General features: G+C 36.6%; 3 protein-coding genes across 3 annotated transcripts; 1 reads left to right on the plus strand and 2 right to left on the minus strand.

Moving 5' to 3' along the window:
- On the plus strand, window positions 1–789 carry LOC108855640 (uncharacterized). Its single transcript, XM_018629511.2, has one exon. The coding sequence runs from the start codon at window positions 157–159 to the stop codon at window positions 658–660; it is 504 nt and encodes a 167-aa protein (XP_018485013.1). The 5' UTR covers window positions 1–156; the 3' UTR covers window positions 661–789.
- Window positions 790–1,403: 614 nt separating this feature from the next.
- Window positions 1,404–6,286, minus strand: LOC108808936 (protein TIC110, chloroplastic). The gene is made up of 15 exons (XM_018581049.2): window positions 5,677–6,286; window positions 5,522–5,581; window positions 5,307–5,430; window positions 5,161–5,229; window positions 4,964–5,062; window positions 4,797–4,863; window positions 4,597–4,661; window positions 4,423–4,517; window positions 4,201–4,328; window positions 4,027–4,127; window positions 3,672–3,888; window positions 3,209–3,363; window positions 2,930–3,055; window positions 1,871–2,845; window positions 1,404–1,785 (listed from the first exon to the last, which is right to left on the minus strand). The coding sequence occupies exons 1-15, from the start codon at window positions 6,168–6,170 to the stop codon at window positions 1,537–1,539; spliced, it is 3,024 nt and encodes a 1,007-aa protein (XP_018436551.1). The 5' UTR covers window positions 6,171–6,286; the 3' UTR covers window positions 1,404–1,536.
- Window positions 6,287–8,373: 2,087 nt separating this feature from the next.
- On the minus strand, window positions 8,374–9,078 carry LOC108857089 (uncharacterized). Its single transcript, XM_018631022.2, has one exon. The coding sequence runs from the start codon at window positions 9,031–9,033 to the stop codon at window positions 8,518–8,520; it is 516 nt and encodes a 171-aa protein (XP_018486524.1). The 5' UTR covers window positions 9,034–9,078; the 3' UTR covers window positions 8,374–8,517.
- Between the last annotated feature and the right edge of the window lie 4,766 nt (window positions 9,079–13,844).

Genomic DNA, 13,844 nt, shown 5'->3' on the forward strand with positions numbered 1-13,844 from the left:
AAAAAGACCATAAAGAATTAATAACTTTTGAATCTGAATCTACATCTTCTTATCCTAATAAAGTAAAGAACAAAAAGTCAAGTCTCTTGTCTTTTCATTCTCTTTTAATTGAGCACAAACCAGAAACAGACAAGTCAGTTCCTCAGAGACTGTCCAATGCCTCAACTGGATGGTCTGGATCGCTCTAGGGTCTCCACGGCCAAGCTTCTTTCTGTGGTCGTGGACGGCGACTATTACGGCGGATCCTCTGCAGCTGTTCCCTTCAAATGGGAATCTCAGCCCGGAACTCCAATGAGACTCTTCAAACGATCTTCAGGTTCTGATTCCGATTTCAATTCTCCTGTTTCAGCTCCACTCACACCTCCTCCTTCTTACTTCGGTGCTTCTCCTTCTCCTTCCTCTACAAAACCTAAAAGAGCCAATGTACGTTCTGGTTCCTTGGTCCACAAGAACCGTAGCGTCCCGTCGTCTCCGGCCGCTTCATCTTCATCATCCTCGTCTTCAATGTCTTCTGTGCCATCTTCTCCAATGAGGACTTCGGATTTGTACGGAAGGAACAGCAGAACACCAATGTGGTACGGATCTAAACATTACAATGCTAGTAGGTCTTCAGGATGCTACGGTTCCATCATCAAGCTGTTTCTGAGAGATGTCAAATAGTTATGTTTTTCATAACATCTCCAAAAATATGTTGGTTTTCTACTCCTTCTTGTAATCTTGGAAATAATTTTCTGAAACCAATTGTCCTCAGATTCATTTCATCTCAATGAATCAACTCATAAGTCATAATCATATGCTTTCATTAAACAAACTCTGATCTTCGATTTATCTAAATTACTTACGACATAAAGATTACACTGCAGTCTATATGTGTATAGAATCTGTGCTCAGTGTATCTTCTTGTCATCTCAAATTCTCAACTTACTCTTTCATCTTAACATTTTTTACCAAAAAAAAAAAATACTCTTTCATTTCAAATTTTTGAAGTCTGTGAGAGACAAAATATTTACAGCAAACCATAAATGACCATAAAGTAAATTGACCCTTAAGCATAGTAAATTAAAGTCAACATAGCATTACATGCTAGTATATATTAAGGTCAGATCTATGCATGTTCAGTAGTATTACTTCACTTTAGTGCAGTCATGTGACACCATAATAAATAAACAATACATTTCACTTACGGTCAATCTTTTATTTTATCTTTTCATTGAGTCATCGATTGTTTATCATTCTCTCGTTTGGCGTTCTTTGACCGTCACGTGACACCACATGTGCATGAAGTCTGTAAGAAGCTCACGTTGGCTGATTCCAAGCTCCGTTTTTTGTTCCACCCCTCACGTTAGCAAAGAGGGAATCATGCATGGTTCTCTTCTCGTCCGTAAATTTTCAAATTATTCTAATCAGATCAAGTTTAGTTCTGATAATAACAAAATTTTCACAGGCTTTGCTAAATTTTAACATCGACAATATCATTTTTTAGCTCTCTCTCGACCATAACATCCATAAACAAAAAGCCAATATCATCCAAATGACTTAGAAAACGAAGTTGCCTTCTTCTGCAGCAGAAGAGAATGCCCCATCTTCCATCTCACTGAGGGCAGTCGCGGTTGAGTCATCTATCCCCAGTAGATATTGTAGCCTCGATACCTTTTCTGGCGCCGGCTTGGGATCACTCTTTGAATAGATACTATACAGATCGGATAATTCCTCAGGGACATCCCATGACAACGGTTCAGCCGGCACAGCTTTGTCGCATGCAAGCAAATCATTCAGCGAGGAGACCTAAAACAATTAAAAAGAAGCATGGCACTAATCAGACACAATCCTATTAATGTCCATATAAGAGAGGATAAAAGGATTTGCATACCACTCCTTTAGCGTTTCTCTGCCTGAGTAATGCCACGGCTTGGATCAGGGAGTTCGATAGTCTACTCCGAGCAAGGTCATGGACAACGCCTTTTGCCTTTTCCACATCAATACTGAGATCAGATGGGATTGTCTCGTAGACTTCAGTTTCATCGAACTCACCTGTCCCCGATGAGAATATTTCATTCACCGTCTTCTTGAACAGTTTCTCTCTCAGGCTCACAGCGATCATGCTGTCCAGGCTCACGTTTGCCTCCTTGAGCTCCCTTATCTGCTTTATGTTCAGTCTTCCTTGGTTGACAGCAGTCTCTATCGCGTTTGCCATCTTCGTGGTGGTTATGTTCTTTATAACCTTCTCCGCTTGTGGCTGAGGCAACCCAACTTGTTTCTGCAGCTCGTCTAGCTGCTCCACTCTTGCCTTTGTCAACTGCCCATCGGCTAGAATCACTTCAGCTTGTTGCCTGAACGCCTGCTCGGCTAAACCTACGTGAATGTTGACTATTTCTTTCGAAGTCAACCCAAGGATCCCACCGAGCTGATTCAGAAGCAAGTACTCTGAGTCGTCTCTCTTCGTTGTGATCTGGGCGCCGAACGGGATTCTCGTTACCTCTCCGGTTAGACAGTAGAGCAAGTAGGTTTTGTAGAGATCGATCCTGTCCCTGTCAGGAAGGTCATCTTTAAGAGTTATCTCAGTCTGGCCAGGCTTTCCCATCTTCTCAGCGAGTTCTTTGTCAGGTCTCGTCTTTCTGAGCGATTCAAGGGATCCCCATTCCTCATCTTCACCATCTTCTTCTTCTTCTTTCTCTTGAACAGGCTCCTCAGGTTCTTTGTCAGAAGATTCTCCCTTAATGTCAGCCAACATTTCAGTCACAACTAACGTGTTGAAAGCAATCATCTTCTTGAGCTCCTTTGCTGACTCAGTGCGGTTCTCTGCCGATCTTGCCCGTCTGATATAGTTTGTGAAAACTCTACGAACCTGCATCAACGAAGGTGTTTTTTTTATCAGAGAAACTATTAATACCAAAATATGGGAAAAGTTAAAGAGTGTGATGATACTCACAGCCTTGCTAGCAATAGATATGGCAGTCTCTCTGGATAACCGAAGACCATGCGCAGCCTTTCTTACTGATTTGCGAGTTTCAGCATCATAACCATCCACTCCAGAAGAAATTGCTTCTCTGACAACCTGCAAAGGTGGTAACTAATAAGTATCTGTACTGAAATGTCGTCAAAAATGAAGTTAATGGAAACAGATTGAAAACGGGAAAATATGTACTACTAAGACGATGGACCATGGGAACAAACTGGGACATAGAAGAGGACTAATAAGCTGGGTTACCTTTTCAAATATGCTTCCACAGATTTCTGCATGAGCTGCCTCAATAGTTTGCTGAGGAATACAGAGCATGACTCTTAACCTTAACAAAGCAGCGACATTGTCATCGCTGAGCTCTCCATCAGTAACACACTGTTGAAGCTTCTGCCGATAGATTTCTGAAGAAAAGCAGGTGATTGTCAGATGACTGGGAAGAAAAGACTTCAATAGACATCAAAACTGTTAGATAACATCATGTAACCCACACGAAAGTGCCAGACTTGTTGGAAGTCTGTTAAGAACCAAATCCAAAAACAATTAAAGCTAGTTTGCAAGGTAAGGGACCAGCAGGTTCACAAGCCAGAAGCCATCAACCAAACTGATTAGATTCTAGTTTCCATGGACCCATCCATCTTATCTTTGGGCGATACAAGGGTAATTCAAACTGTATTACTTAACAACATAAGGTCTGGTGGTCGCAATGTACCTTCATGGATTGCGCTTGCCTTCTGTGCATCAAAGTGCAGCTCTTCGCATAGCTTTTGAAGGTATTTTGCTTTACTGTCTTGTGCTTCAAGGTCACCACTAGAAAAAGCGTTAACAAGTCTTTTACGGTACGCCTTGGACGTGACATCAACACTAATAGCTTCAGCCTCCCGTGTTCCCAGTCCGAGAATGTTTCTCAGTTGACTCATTGCCACAAGCTACCATTTAGCAAAAAAGATGATCATAAATGACATCGCATGAGATGGTGATAGAGAAAACAGAATCTGAAACACGCTTTATAACATACTTTACTATATATTAAGTTATTAACTAATACAAAACTGGTTTCAGCTTACCTTGTTTTCTTCAATGCGCCCACTCGATAAAGCATCTGTAACATATGCTCGATAAAGTAGCTTTAAATCATCCATCCTCCTCTCAAAATCAGACTCACCACCTATGCCGCAAAAATCCAATGTTAAGAGCCTATAATTACTAATCAGAAAAGAGACTATCAAAAGCATTTTTACCTATTAAAGAAATAGGGCCAACACCCAGTGCAAATTGATCTGCCTCTGAATGACTTTTCAAAGAAACTAGCAAGTTGTTGAACTCCAGGACCTTTTCAAGCTCTTCCACAACAAGTGCCATACTCTTCCTGAATAAGATCATTATAAAACGTTCAAACATATAATTTTTCCATAAAATCATTTAATGCATGATTCAGTAGTTAATAGAATACGATGCCTTACACTGCTCGCGTGCGTGATTTTAGTACGCCAAGTGCAGATGTAATATTCTCTATGGCTACTGTTCTTGTATGTTCTCTAAACAGCTCTTCAGCAAGCTGAAAGGGACAAGAAACTGTCAGAATAACTATAACCAGTTGCAACTGGAAGTCAATGCTACAAAAAAAAATAGAGTACCTCATCAGAAAGCTTGAATGATAGTTGTGCTTTTCTAAGGTCCACAAGGTTTTCCACGTTAATATCTGTAAGAACATGTTAACAAACATAACCATTAAGTTCCCGTGCATAAACTGATATAACCAGCTCAAGCAACTACCTCCATTCTACAAGTGTGACATTACTTTCAATTTTAAAATGAAAAACATGAACAACATTACCTCTACCAACTAATTTCAACCTCTCGGCATACAGCTGCTTTGCATTTTCACGAATAGCAATCTCAACCTATACAACACAAGATTAACACATTAGGAGAGAACTTCAGATTACCAAGTTGCCAATCTGCATCAAAATCATAGGTTCGAAAAAAAAATGGAATGCCGACCTGAGCATCTGTGACCTTCAGCACTCGCTTCCAAGGTAAAAGGAAGGAGGCAGCATCTCCAAACACAAGAGCTGAAACATATACAAGCCTCGTAAATGCCTGCACTGGGAGCATACAGACTTGTGATCACACTTGTGCTCTCTTTCTGAACCAAGCTACAATAAAAAAATAAGGAGAAATAGGGACTAGCGACTCACCCGACGCTGTTCTGCATCACCTTCACGCTCCCCAGTCTCAAGCCTTTGCCTAAAAATCCTCCGTCCAATCTAAACAAAACCAAGGAACTAGTGAGTATCCTTCAGAAGCAACTGCAAAAAGGCTAATTCAGCAACTAGAAAAATACCTCCATATGCATAGAGGCTGCATCAGGGTCGTCTATTCCCAAAGCACTTTTGAATTTAACTATCTTCTCCACTTCGTCTCCTTTAAGAGACTGTCCTTCACTTGGAAGCACGGAAGTAACGTACCTAATCAAAATCAAGATACAAAGATTAACTAAATAACTCTCCACACTAAGCAAAAGGAGGAACACAATATCAGGTTTTTAACTCAACTCACCGGCAATATATATCACATATCTCAGCCTGGAATGCCTCATCTCCTTTGTTGACACCATACCTACAACACACACGAACCATCAAAAAGTAAACTTTGCGTGTAAAATCCCAAAAAGTTTGATCCTTTCGTTCAAATTAACAAGCGAAACCACTAACCTAGAAGCGATCTTTTCTATATCCTCTTTCGTCACAGAGGCAGGATCTTCAAACTCAGCTACATAGTTATGCAAACCGATGGCAGCCACCTCCGGCACGGCGGAGTTCATCGCATAGACGACAGCTCCACCGGCGGCTCCAGCTACAGCAGCTCCACCAAGGGCAATACTCCTTGAGCCCGCTAAACGAAGCCCAAGCCCATAACCAGCAGCTAAAGAGGCCGCTAGAACAAGAGCGGAGGTCGCTAGCCTCACCGGGGGAGTCATTTTCTCTACGATTGGTTGCAGTCCAGTGAGCTCCTTCTTGTTAGACACAAGCTTTCGTTGTTCGGAGGAAGTAGTGGCTGCGCAGCAACGAGGGAACGGAACTCGGTAACGACGGCGAGAGGGAGAGTGAGTTTTCGATAGACGGAGAGGTAACGGAGTGAGGAAGTGACATAGTAGAGGAGAGCGAGGGGAAGGTGAGATTGGAGCGTTGATGGCTGTGGGATTCATGGTTTCCCTCAGATCTTGAGGAGTTGTAGAGAGGAGAAGAGAAGCTCTCGTAGCGTAGGGTTTAACGGAACAGTGAAGAAGAGAAGAAAGAGGATAGAAACGAGATAGGAGTCCTGACTCTGACTCTCAAAACGCCATCGAAATGCCTTTTCGGAACGACGAAACGTTTTTAATTTAATGTTAAACACTGCGTGCTGTTTTTATCTACGATAAACGGTAAGAAGTTAAATGAACTGCAATTTAGACGGCGTGTGTATTTTGAGCTCGAGGCTAAATAACTTTTCTAAGACTCTAAAAGCCCATGTTTTTCTTGCTTGTATCCAGGGCCGACCATGCATGGTTCGACTGATCTTCATAACAACCCTTAATTATTAGGCTTTACTCTTTTTTATTAATTTATTCTATTTTTAGAATGGTGTAGTTTCCTTTGTGTTTTTGTTATAAAAATATAGATTGTTAAGTTCGACCAAAAAAATTATATAGATTGTTAAGTAAGCAACTCGATGTTGTAGAACATAGTTTTTTGAGGTTAGTTAATTCATTTTTGAACTGATTCAAATAATATCTCTCCACATTCTATTTGCCTATTTGGAGAAAATGAATGTGGGATTAAAAGATTATAGAAATTGAATTTTTGATTGCCCATGACATGAACCAATTAACCTTCCATTTCTTAACCGGTTTCATTTGTATCTTTTTTTTTTCTCATTTGGTGTTCAAAAAAAAACATGATTTTTCAGCATATATTCATATCTTCGGTTGTGACTTTATGGTGCTTATAAACGGCTGAAGTTTTAGTCTAACTATTCTTGTGTGTATTGCACATTTACAGTAGTGTTGTTTACTGGTTGTTTTGGAAATGAAACTACTAATTACAGTCTCGTTAATAAACCGTTGTGAGATGGATTCAAAACATTTAGATATATTAAAAATAATCATGTACATAAAATTGGAAGCATTAATGGCTGAGGCGTACGGAGAAGATGGGCTGTTTGTACCAAACTTTAGTAATGTATGCATAGTTGCATACACATTAAACAGTAATTGTAAATCGTAGACCATCAACAGGAATAAAATAGAAGAAAAAGAAAGATGGGTGTCTTATGAAGATGGGGCATAGAAGAGGGAATCCATGTGAAGGGAGCTGATTCAGATGGGCTCGCCAGCTTTCATTTTCGCTTTGTTTACTGGCTGTTTCTCTTTAAATGTTTTAATAATAAGAAGAATAGTTTAAACTTGTGTCTGCTATTGTAACTGCAGAATTTCATTTTTCAATAGATATCTTAGCTTGTAGTTGTAGCCATCTCCAACCTTTTTGGCCAATAAAAAATTTTATATTCTTTGATCAAAAGAGAACTTTATATTCAAATTATAAATATAAAATCTTAATGTAGTTTACTGTTTAAAGCCTATAATATTCTATTTCTATCTCATATACATGTGAGTTGTTGCGTTAGACCTATATTATTATTAACCCATGTATTCCCTTTCAACGTTCAATCAATCACAACTAATAATATAAAGTTAACCATTTTTGCAAACAATAACAACTGCATTAGCATCTGACATATTTAAACCTCAAACGAGTCGAATAATAGTTATTTTGGTAACACATGATGAACATATAATTTATGGATATCGGTAGCCTGGAGTTTAGAGCGAAAGCTATACAATCGACATAATTCATGGTACATGAGAAGATAAAATTGTTGATCTAACTTTTTGCAGAATCATTGATACACTTTCTTGTCCATGTATGGTGTAGATTACTAGTTGTTTTCCTTGCATTTATATATTTTTATAGTATCATTTGAAACAGATGGTTTTTATTTAAGAAAAATGGTGTTTATTTCAGTTTCAAATTCTTTTCGATTGGTCCACTGCATGTGAAAACCTGCGCATTAACTATTATCTTATAACGACCCAACTTTAATTAATCAGTCTAATCATTCAAAGTGGTGTGTTTTCCGTTAAACTCACATTTTATTATAATCATTAATCATTTCATTGATGCTTTTATCCGTGTACAATCCGATCACACACAAGTTTTGGAGTTTAAATCAAAATAACGAACACAACACTAATACATACCAATAAATCATAAACACATTAATAATTATTTTTTTGTAACTAATAATTTTTTTCTTGAACTGGACACATTAATAATTTCATTAACGATTCTGAATGATTCAACATTACAACATCATTTTAACACAGATCTTATCCACATTTTATATTTTTTCATAAGAATTTCCCCCGAAAACAAAAGTAAAAAAAAAGATCTCTAGGAGATAAAAATCCGGCTTCCGGACAAAAAAAACACCCCATTAGCTAAATGGAAGAGGAGTTAATTAAGATCCTCAGAGATACTATCAAGGTGAGGCTGCCACGTGGATACTGACGCCGATCTGCTATGTCGGCGGCGATGACGGTGTTCTTTACTCCTCGACGACGTCGATGGCACAACTTCTTCTAAGTACTTCTCACACAACTTGGCACATTCATCATCTTCTTTAACGTCGCCGGCGTCAGTGCTAGGGTTGTTGTTGATGTGAGTCTTTTTAGGACGATTATGACCTTCTTTTCTCCTCCTTTTCTTCTCCGGCAAGGAAGAGTCCGGGATGAGAAAATAGATACTCCCTCGCTTGAGCTCGGATTCAGGGGACAAGATCAAGATTTTGCGGACAACTCCTTGAGAACATGGTTTGCTTAGGACATGGTTTGGATTCGCTTGGAGGATCTCTCCGGCGGTTACTGAGCGTGTGATCTCTTCAACGTAACCGTTTAGATGAACGATCCTGATCAAATCTAGTGCCCCACATGGAAGAACACAAGCTATACAACACCTTAAGCTGTTTCCCATCTCTCTCTCTCTTGCTTCTCTCTCTTTCTTTTGATAATCAGATTTATGGTGAAGTTCAAGCTGGAGAAGACGAGACTTATATAGGAGCCAGCACTTCACGTAACAACAAAGCGGACTTGACTACACTGATAAGTAAATGACTTAATTGTCCTTTTATCATCTCGTTATTAACTGAACCCACCCTTATATAATCATGTACATCTATGTTTTTTTTTTTGTAAGAAGATGTACATCTATGTTATCTGCACAAATTGATCCATACATCATTTAACCGTCAAAATTATACTCCATTTGTTTTACAAGTTTTCACACATACAAAAAACTAATAAAATTTAGTATATTATATTCCTTAACACATTACAAAATTACATCAAAGAAAACTTAATGGCTTGTCAAGATACAAAACTAGAATATACTCAAAAGTTTCATAATTAATTATTATATAGATGTGTACTACTATATGCATGTGATATTTGTTTACTATATGCAGTTCTGTGGTATTAGATCTCTGAGCTGAAAATCTGGGGGAGATTCATATACTAGTAATCTAAATAATTAATCAACTGTTAGAAAAAGGTCGAAATAGATCGAGTAAAGATATTTTGACGCTATATGACAAATTTTAAAGAAACTTTTTCACTTTTTCTTATATTCTTTCTCGAATAATACCAAATCTTGAAACTAGGAGCGTGTTGGGATTAGATAGATAACTTGTAATTTATAATGCGAAACAATGACCAAAGACTTGGAAACTGAAAAAGGACTATGTGTTTAAATTCAAAGCATACTGTACACTAGAAATACTTAAACAATAGTATGTTTGAAAGTTATAGTAACATCTTATGATCCACACTATACCCTATTCAATTCTTTTTATATTTTACTCAAATCGTTTGTCTAGTTCAATATCTGATCTCTATCAGCACGATGTATGCATCTTATTCTGTCTCATCCACTGGTTCTACTATATAGTGACACTCGAATTTTTTATATGGCCACAACTCTAATATTTTCTTACTGCGTGTGTAGTCCCATTTCCATCAATCGCTGAATGTCATATACTGATATACATATGTGTACTTTATTAATTTAACATTCAATCATAGGCTGGACGAGCTGAACATTAAACAATATATAAGAAACCATTTTTCTTTTGAAAAACAACAGCTGTCTTGAAGGAAAAAAACAATGCTACGCAGACACTATCATGAGTTCATTTTCTTCTTTACAAAACATTCGTTATTCGCTTATATCTATATTTTCGTTAACGGTTTTATTCCCATGATTTAAACCATAATAGCACTCTCAAACTAATGTAGGAACTATTTAAGTATATGGCTATTTACTTAAATTATTGTGTTGCTTTTAAGACTTTCTGCTAATGACGGTTCTCACACTAATTAAAGTCAAAACCGTACGTACGTTATATGCACTTTAACTAAGATATCTGCAACTTGCGGGGCTTAAGTACTGTATAAAGTACAATTGAAGACACGTTGGTGTCGGAGATTAATGAGTAACTAAGCATACTTGATTAAGCAAGAAAGGGGACAAGTAAACCGCAGGACCACATCAATATATACTTAAATACTTCAAAATTTGAATTAAAGAAAATGATAAACTTCTTAAGAGCCCCTAAACCAAAATTGATGTGCTTTACTTACTGGTTTAGGAAAAGAGGGGCTCATTATTTAATTTCTAAGTCAGAGTTCTAATGTGAAATAATCAGGTTCTCAAAATGTATTCAGGCTTCTCACTGAAGTAAGTTTGTAGGAAAAGCATCTCGATGTCTCTTCAATATATTTTCAGAAAATTTTATATTTATTTATGAACAATACTTAGGTTCACCCCTGTGGTGAACTTTTTAAATTCACCTCATCTCTATAACCAATTAAATCGCCACGTAGGATTAATGACAAAAAATATTAAATACATTTTTAAAACGCCAAAAAATCTTTTAAATGTCAATTCAAACAAAATTAATATTGAAAACTAAACCCTAAATCCAAACCGTAACCCTAAACCCAAACCGTAACCCTAAACTCAAACCCTATACCCTAAACCTAAACCCTAAGCCCTAAACCCAAACTCTATACCCTAAAATCAAACGCTAAATTTTAAACCTAAACTGTAAATTCTAAACCCAAGGGTTTGGGTTTAGGGTTTATAACTTGGTTCTAGGGTATAGAGTTTGATTTTAGAATTTAGGGTTTGGGTTTAGTGACTGGATTTAGGATATATAATTTTATTTTAGGGTATAGAATCTAGAGTTTAGGGTATAGGGTTTGGGTTAAGGGTTTAGGATTTAGGTTTAGAGTATATAGTTTGGATTTAGGGTTACGGTTTAGATTTAGAGTTTAGTTTGCGATTTTAATTTTGTTAAATATGATATTTAAAAGATTTTTTAGCTTTTAAAAAATGTATTTAATATTTTTTGTCATTCATCCTACGTAGCGACTTGATTGGTTAATAGAGGTGAGGTGAATTTAAAAAGTTCACCCGAGGAGTGAACCTAAGTATTTTTCTTTATTTATCTATATTATTAAGTCATATTAACAAAGTTACTTAAATCTAGGTCTGAATTTGTCACGTTTCGTCTTAATACTGCAGCTTCAGAAGAGGATATGTGCACATATCACGATCAAAAACGTAACAAGAGCATGTATTAAACAAACAAACAAAATCTGGTGGCAGAAAATAAATCATGGAAACGAATCAACGACACGAAAGATGAAGGTTCGTCGTACGGAGGTCTCGGACACCAACGGACGACGTACGATTGTCAAGAATATTAATTCCTTAATTAATTAATTTAATCAGAGTGTGGCGAACGTAATATTGAACACGCGGATGAGATTGTGTGTGTGCGCGCCACAATGTGTTACAGACTGAATCTTCAAAAGAGTTTAATGGGATCATAATTGGAGAACGTGAGCCAAACCTGTCTTGATCCATAATTTCACAACTTCCACGGTGGATCATTAACCGCTTAATCAAGTTTTCATATATAATTAGGTTTTAATTGTAAGAGCATTTGTCCAATTTTGTCTTGTTTTCTCAATTATCCGGCTACATTATTACGCTGTTAGAAGTCGGCAAAATATTCGTATAACAATCGTTGCCACATATCATGTATATACTTGTGAGTTGTGAGTGTGACTGCCTGACTGGTTCCACCTTTTTCATGGAATCATGGGAACTCGGCTAGAAACAGGAAACTTTAAATAATTAACCAATTGATATATATGTCTAGTGAAATGAAATACTATCTTTTTAAAGTAGAAACTAGAAAGTATTGTTGCTAAAAATAACTATAATTTATTGTTAAAAAAGCACCAAAATGTATAACGCGTTGGAGGATTTTTTTTTTCTCGTTTGGCCAACTCTTTGAATTTAAGCTGATTCCGAGTTGTAACATACTACAAAAAAAACTACAAGATTAGTCTAATTTTGTTTGCTCATCTCTCTAGGCGCGGCTCTGTTATTTATGAAGCTAATAAAGAAAGAAGAAGAATCCAAAGATACGCAAATGTAATTATTTAGAGATCAATTATATCACGAGAACTATAGCTGGCTTTCTGGTCAAAATGATCAAATCAATCAAAGTCTTCTTTCTAGCTTATCTTTACAAACCATTATTGTGGTAAATGACTTGATTATATTGTTTTTAAGTTTCCATCGAAACATATATCTTCAACCACTAGTATATCATTTGTTAGTGGGATAGCGTGAAACATTGCATGAATATATTTTTTTATTCAAATTATGTTGCATTCCTTAAATTCTTTTAATATCAGCGAAATCATTTAGAATAGCAGAGTTTCAAAAAAAAAAATCCTCTAGAATATCATCACCTTGATGTAAACATGGTTTTTTGTAGAGAAATGGATTTTGCTGAAGCATTAGATAAGAAAATCCTTTAGAATAAATTTTACATTCAATCTGAAAAAACATTGCATGAATATATATGGTATTAGACTATTTTAGTAAACATCTCCGCAAACAAATTTTCTTATCTTTTTAATTACATACTCTCCTAACGTCGAGGAAGATTTGATTTTAGCCACTCTTTTTTTTTGTTGTTGTAACCAATGGAAACCATTTTTATACACTAATATGGGACGAAGTGGTGTTTAACGGGGATGTACCTGATCGAGTAAAGACAAAACATTGCACTAGTTTGAAGTTTTAGTATAGATATAGGAGATATCTCCAGCCTATAACACACGTTTGGTTAGATTTATTCCCGTGTGCAATATCTTTTTGTTTTTGCTTTGGACGTAAGTGATTTCCGTAATCTTAATTGATCTCCCGCTGCACGTACTTCTATTCCAAACTCGTTTTCGGGTTTGAACTTTGGAGGATCCATTGTATAAGAGATTCTATACACACCATATATCAACATAAACAACCACATAGGATAAGAAAGTCGTTTCTCAAAAGCAACAGTCCCATATGTATATGCACAATGATATTGCTATTATATGGTATATGATTTTCTTGCATGATTTTTTTTTTGAAACTAATTTTTTTCTCGCATGATTTTCTTGCATGATCTCGCTACTTTATTTTTACCTATATATTTTAACGTTTTAGAAGATATTTGCATGCATTCTTTTGGTTGTAAGGCTTATTATTGACTATAATCACACATATCAATTCTCCATATCTACCTTTATCTACTATCAACATTTTGTAGTGACCAGGATGCTCCAATTTATAAGAGTATTTTTCTCTGAATGGATGTGCCTTTAAATTTTTGTAGATGCGTTTGGACAAAAACATATATTGGAGTGATCATGAGATCGAGT

Source organism: Raphanus sativus, chromosome 1, assembly GCF_000801105.2.
Source record: "Raphanus sativus cultivar WK10039 chromosome 1, ASM80110v3, whole genome shotgun sequence".
Classification (NCBI taxonomy): Eukaryota; Viridiplantae; Streptophyta; class Magnoliopsida; order Brassicales; family Brassicaceae; genus Raphanus; species Raphanus sativus.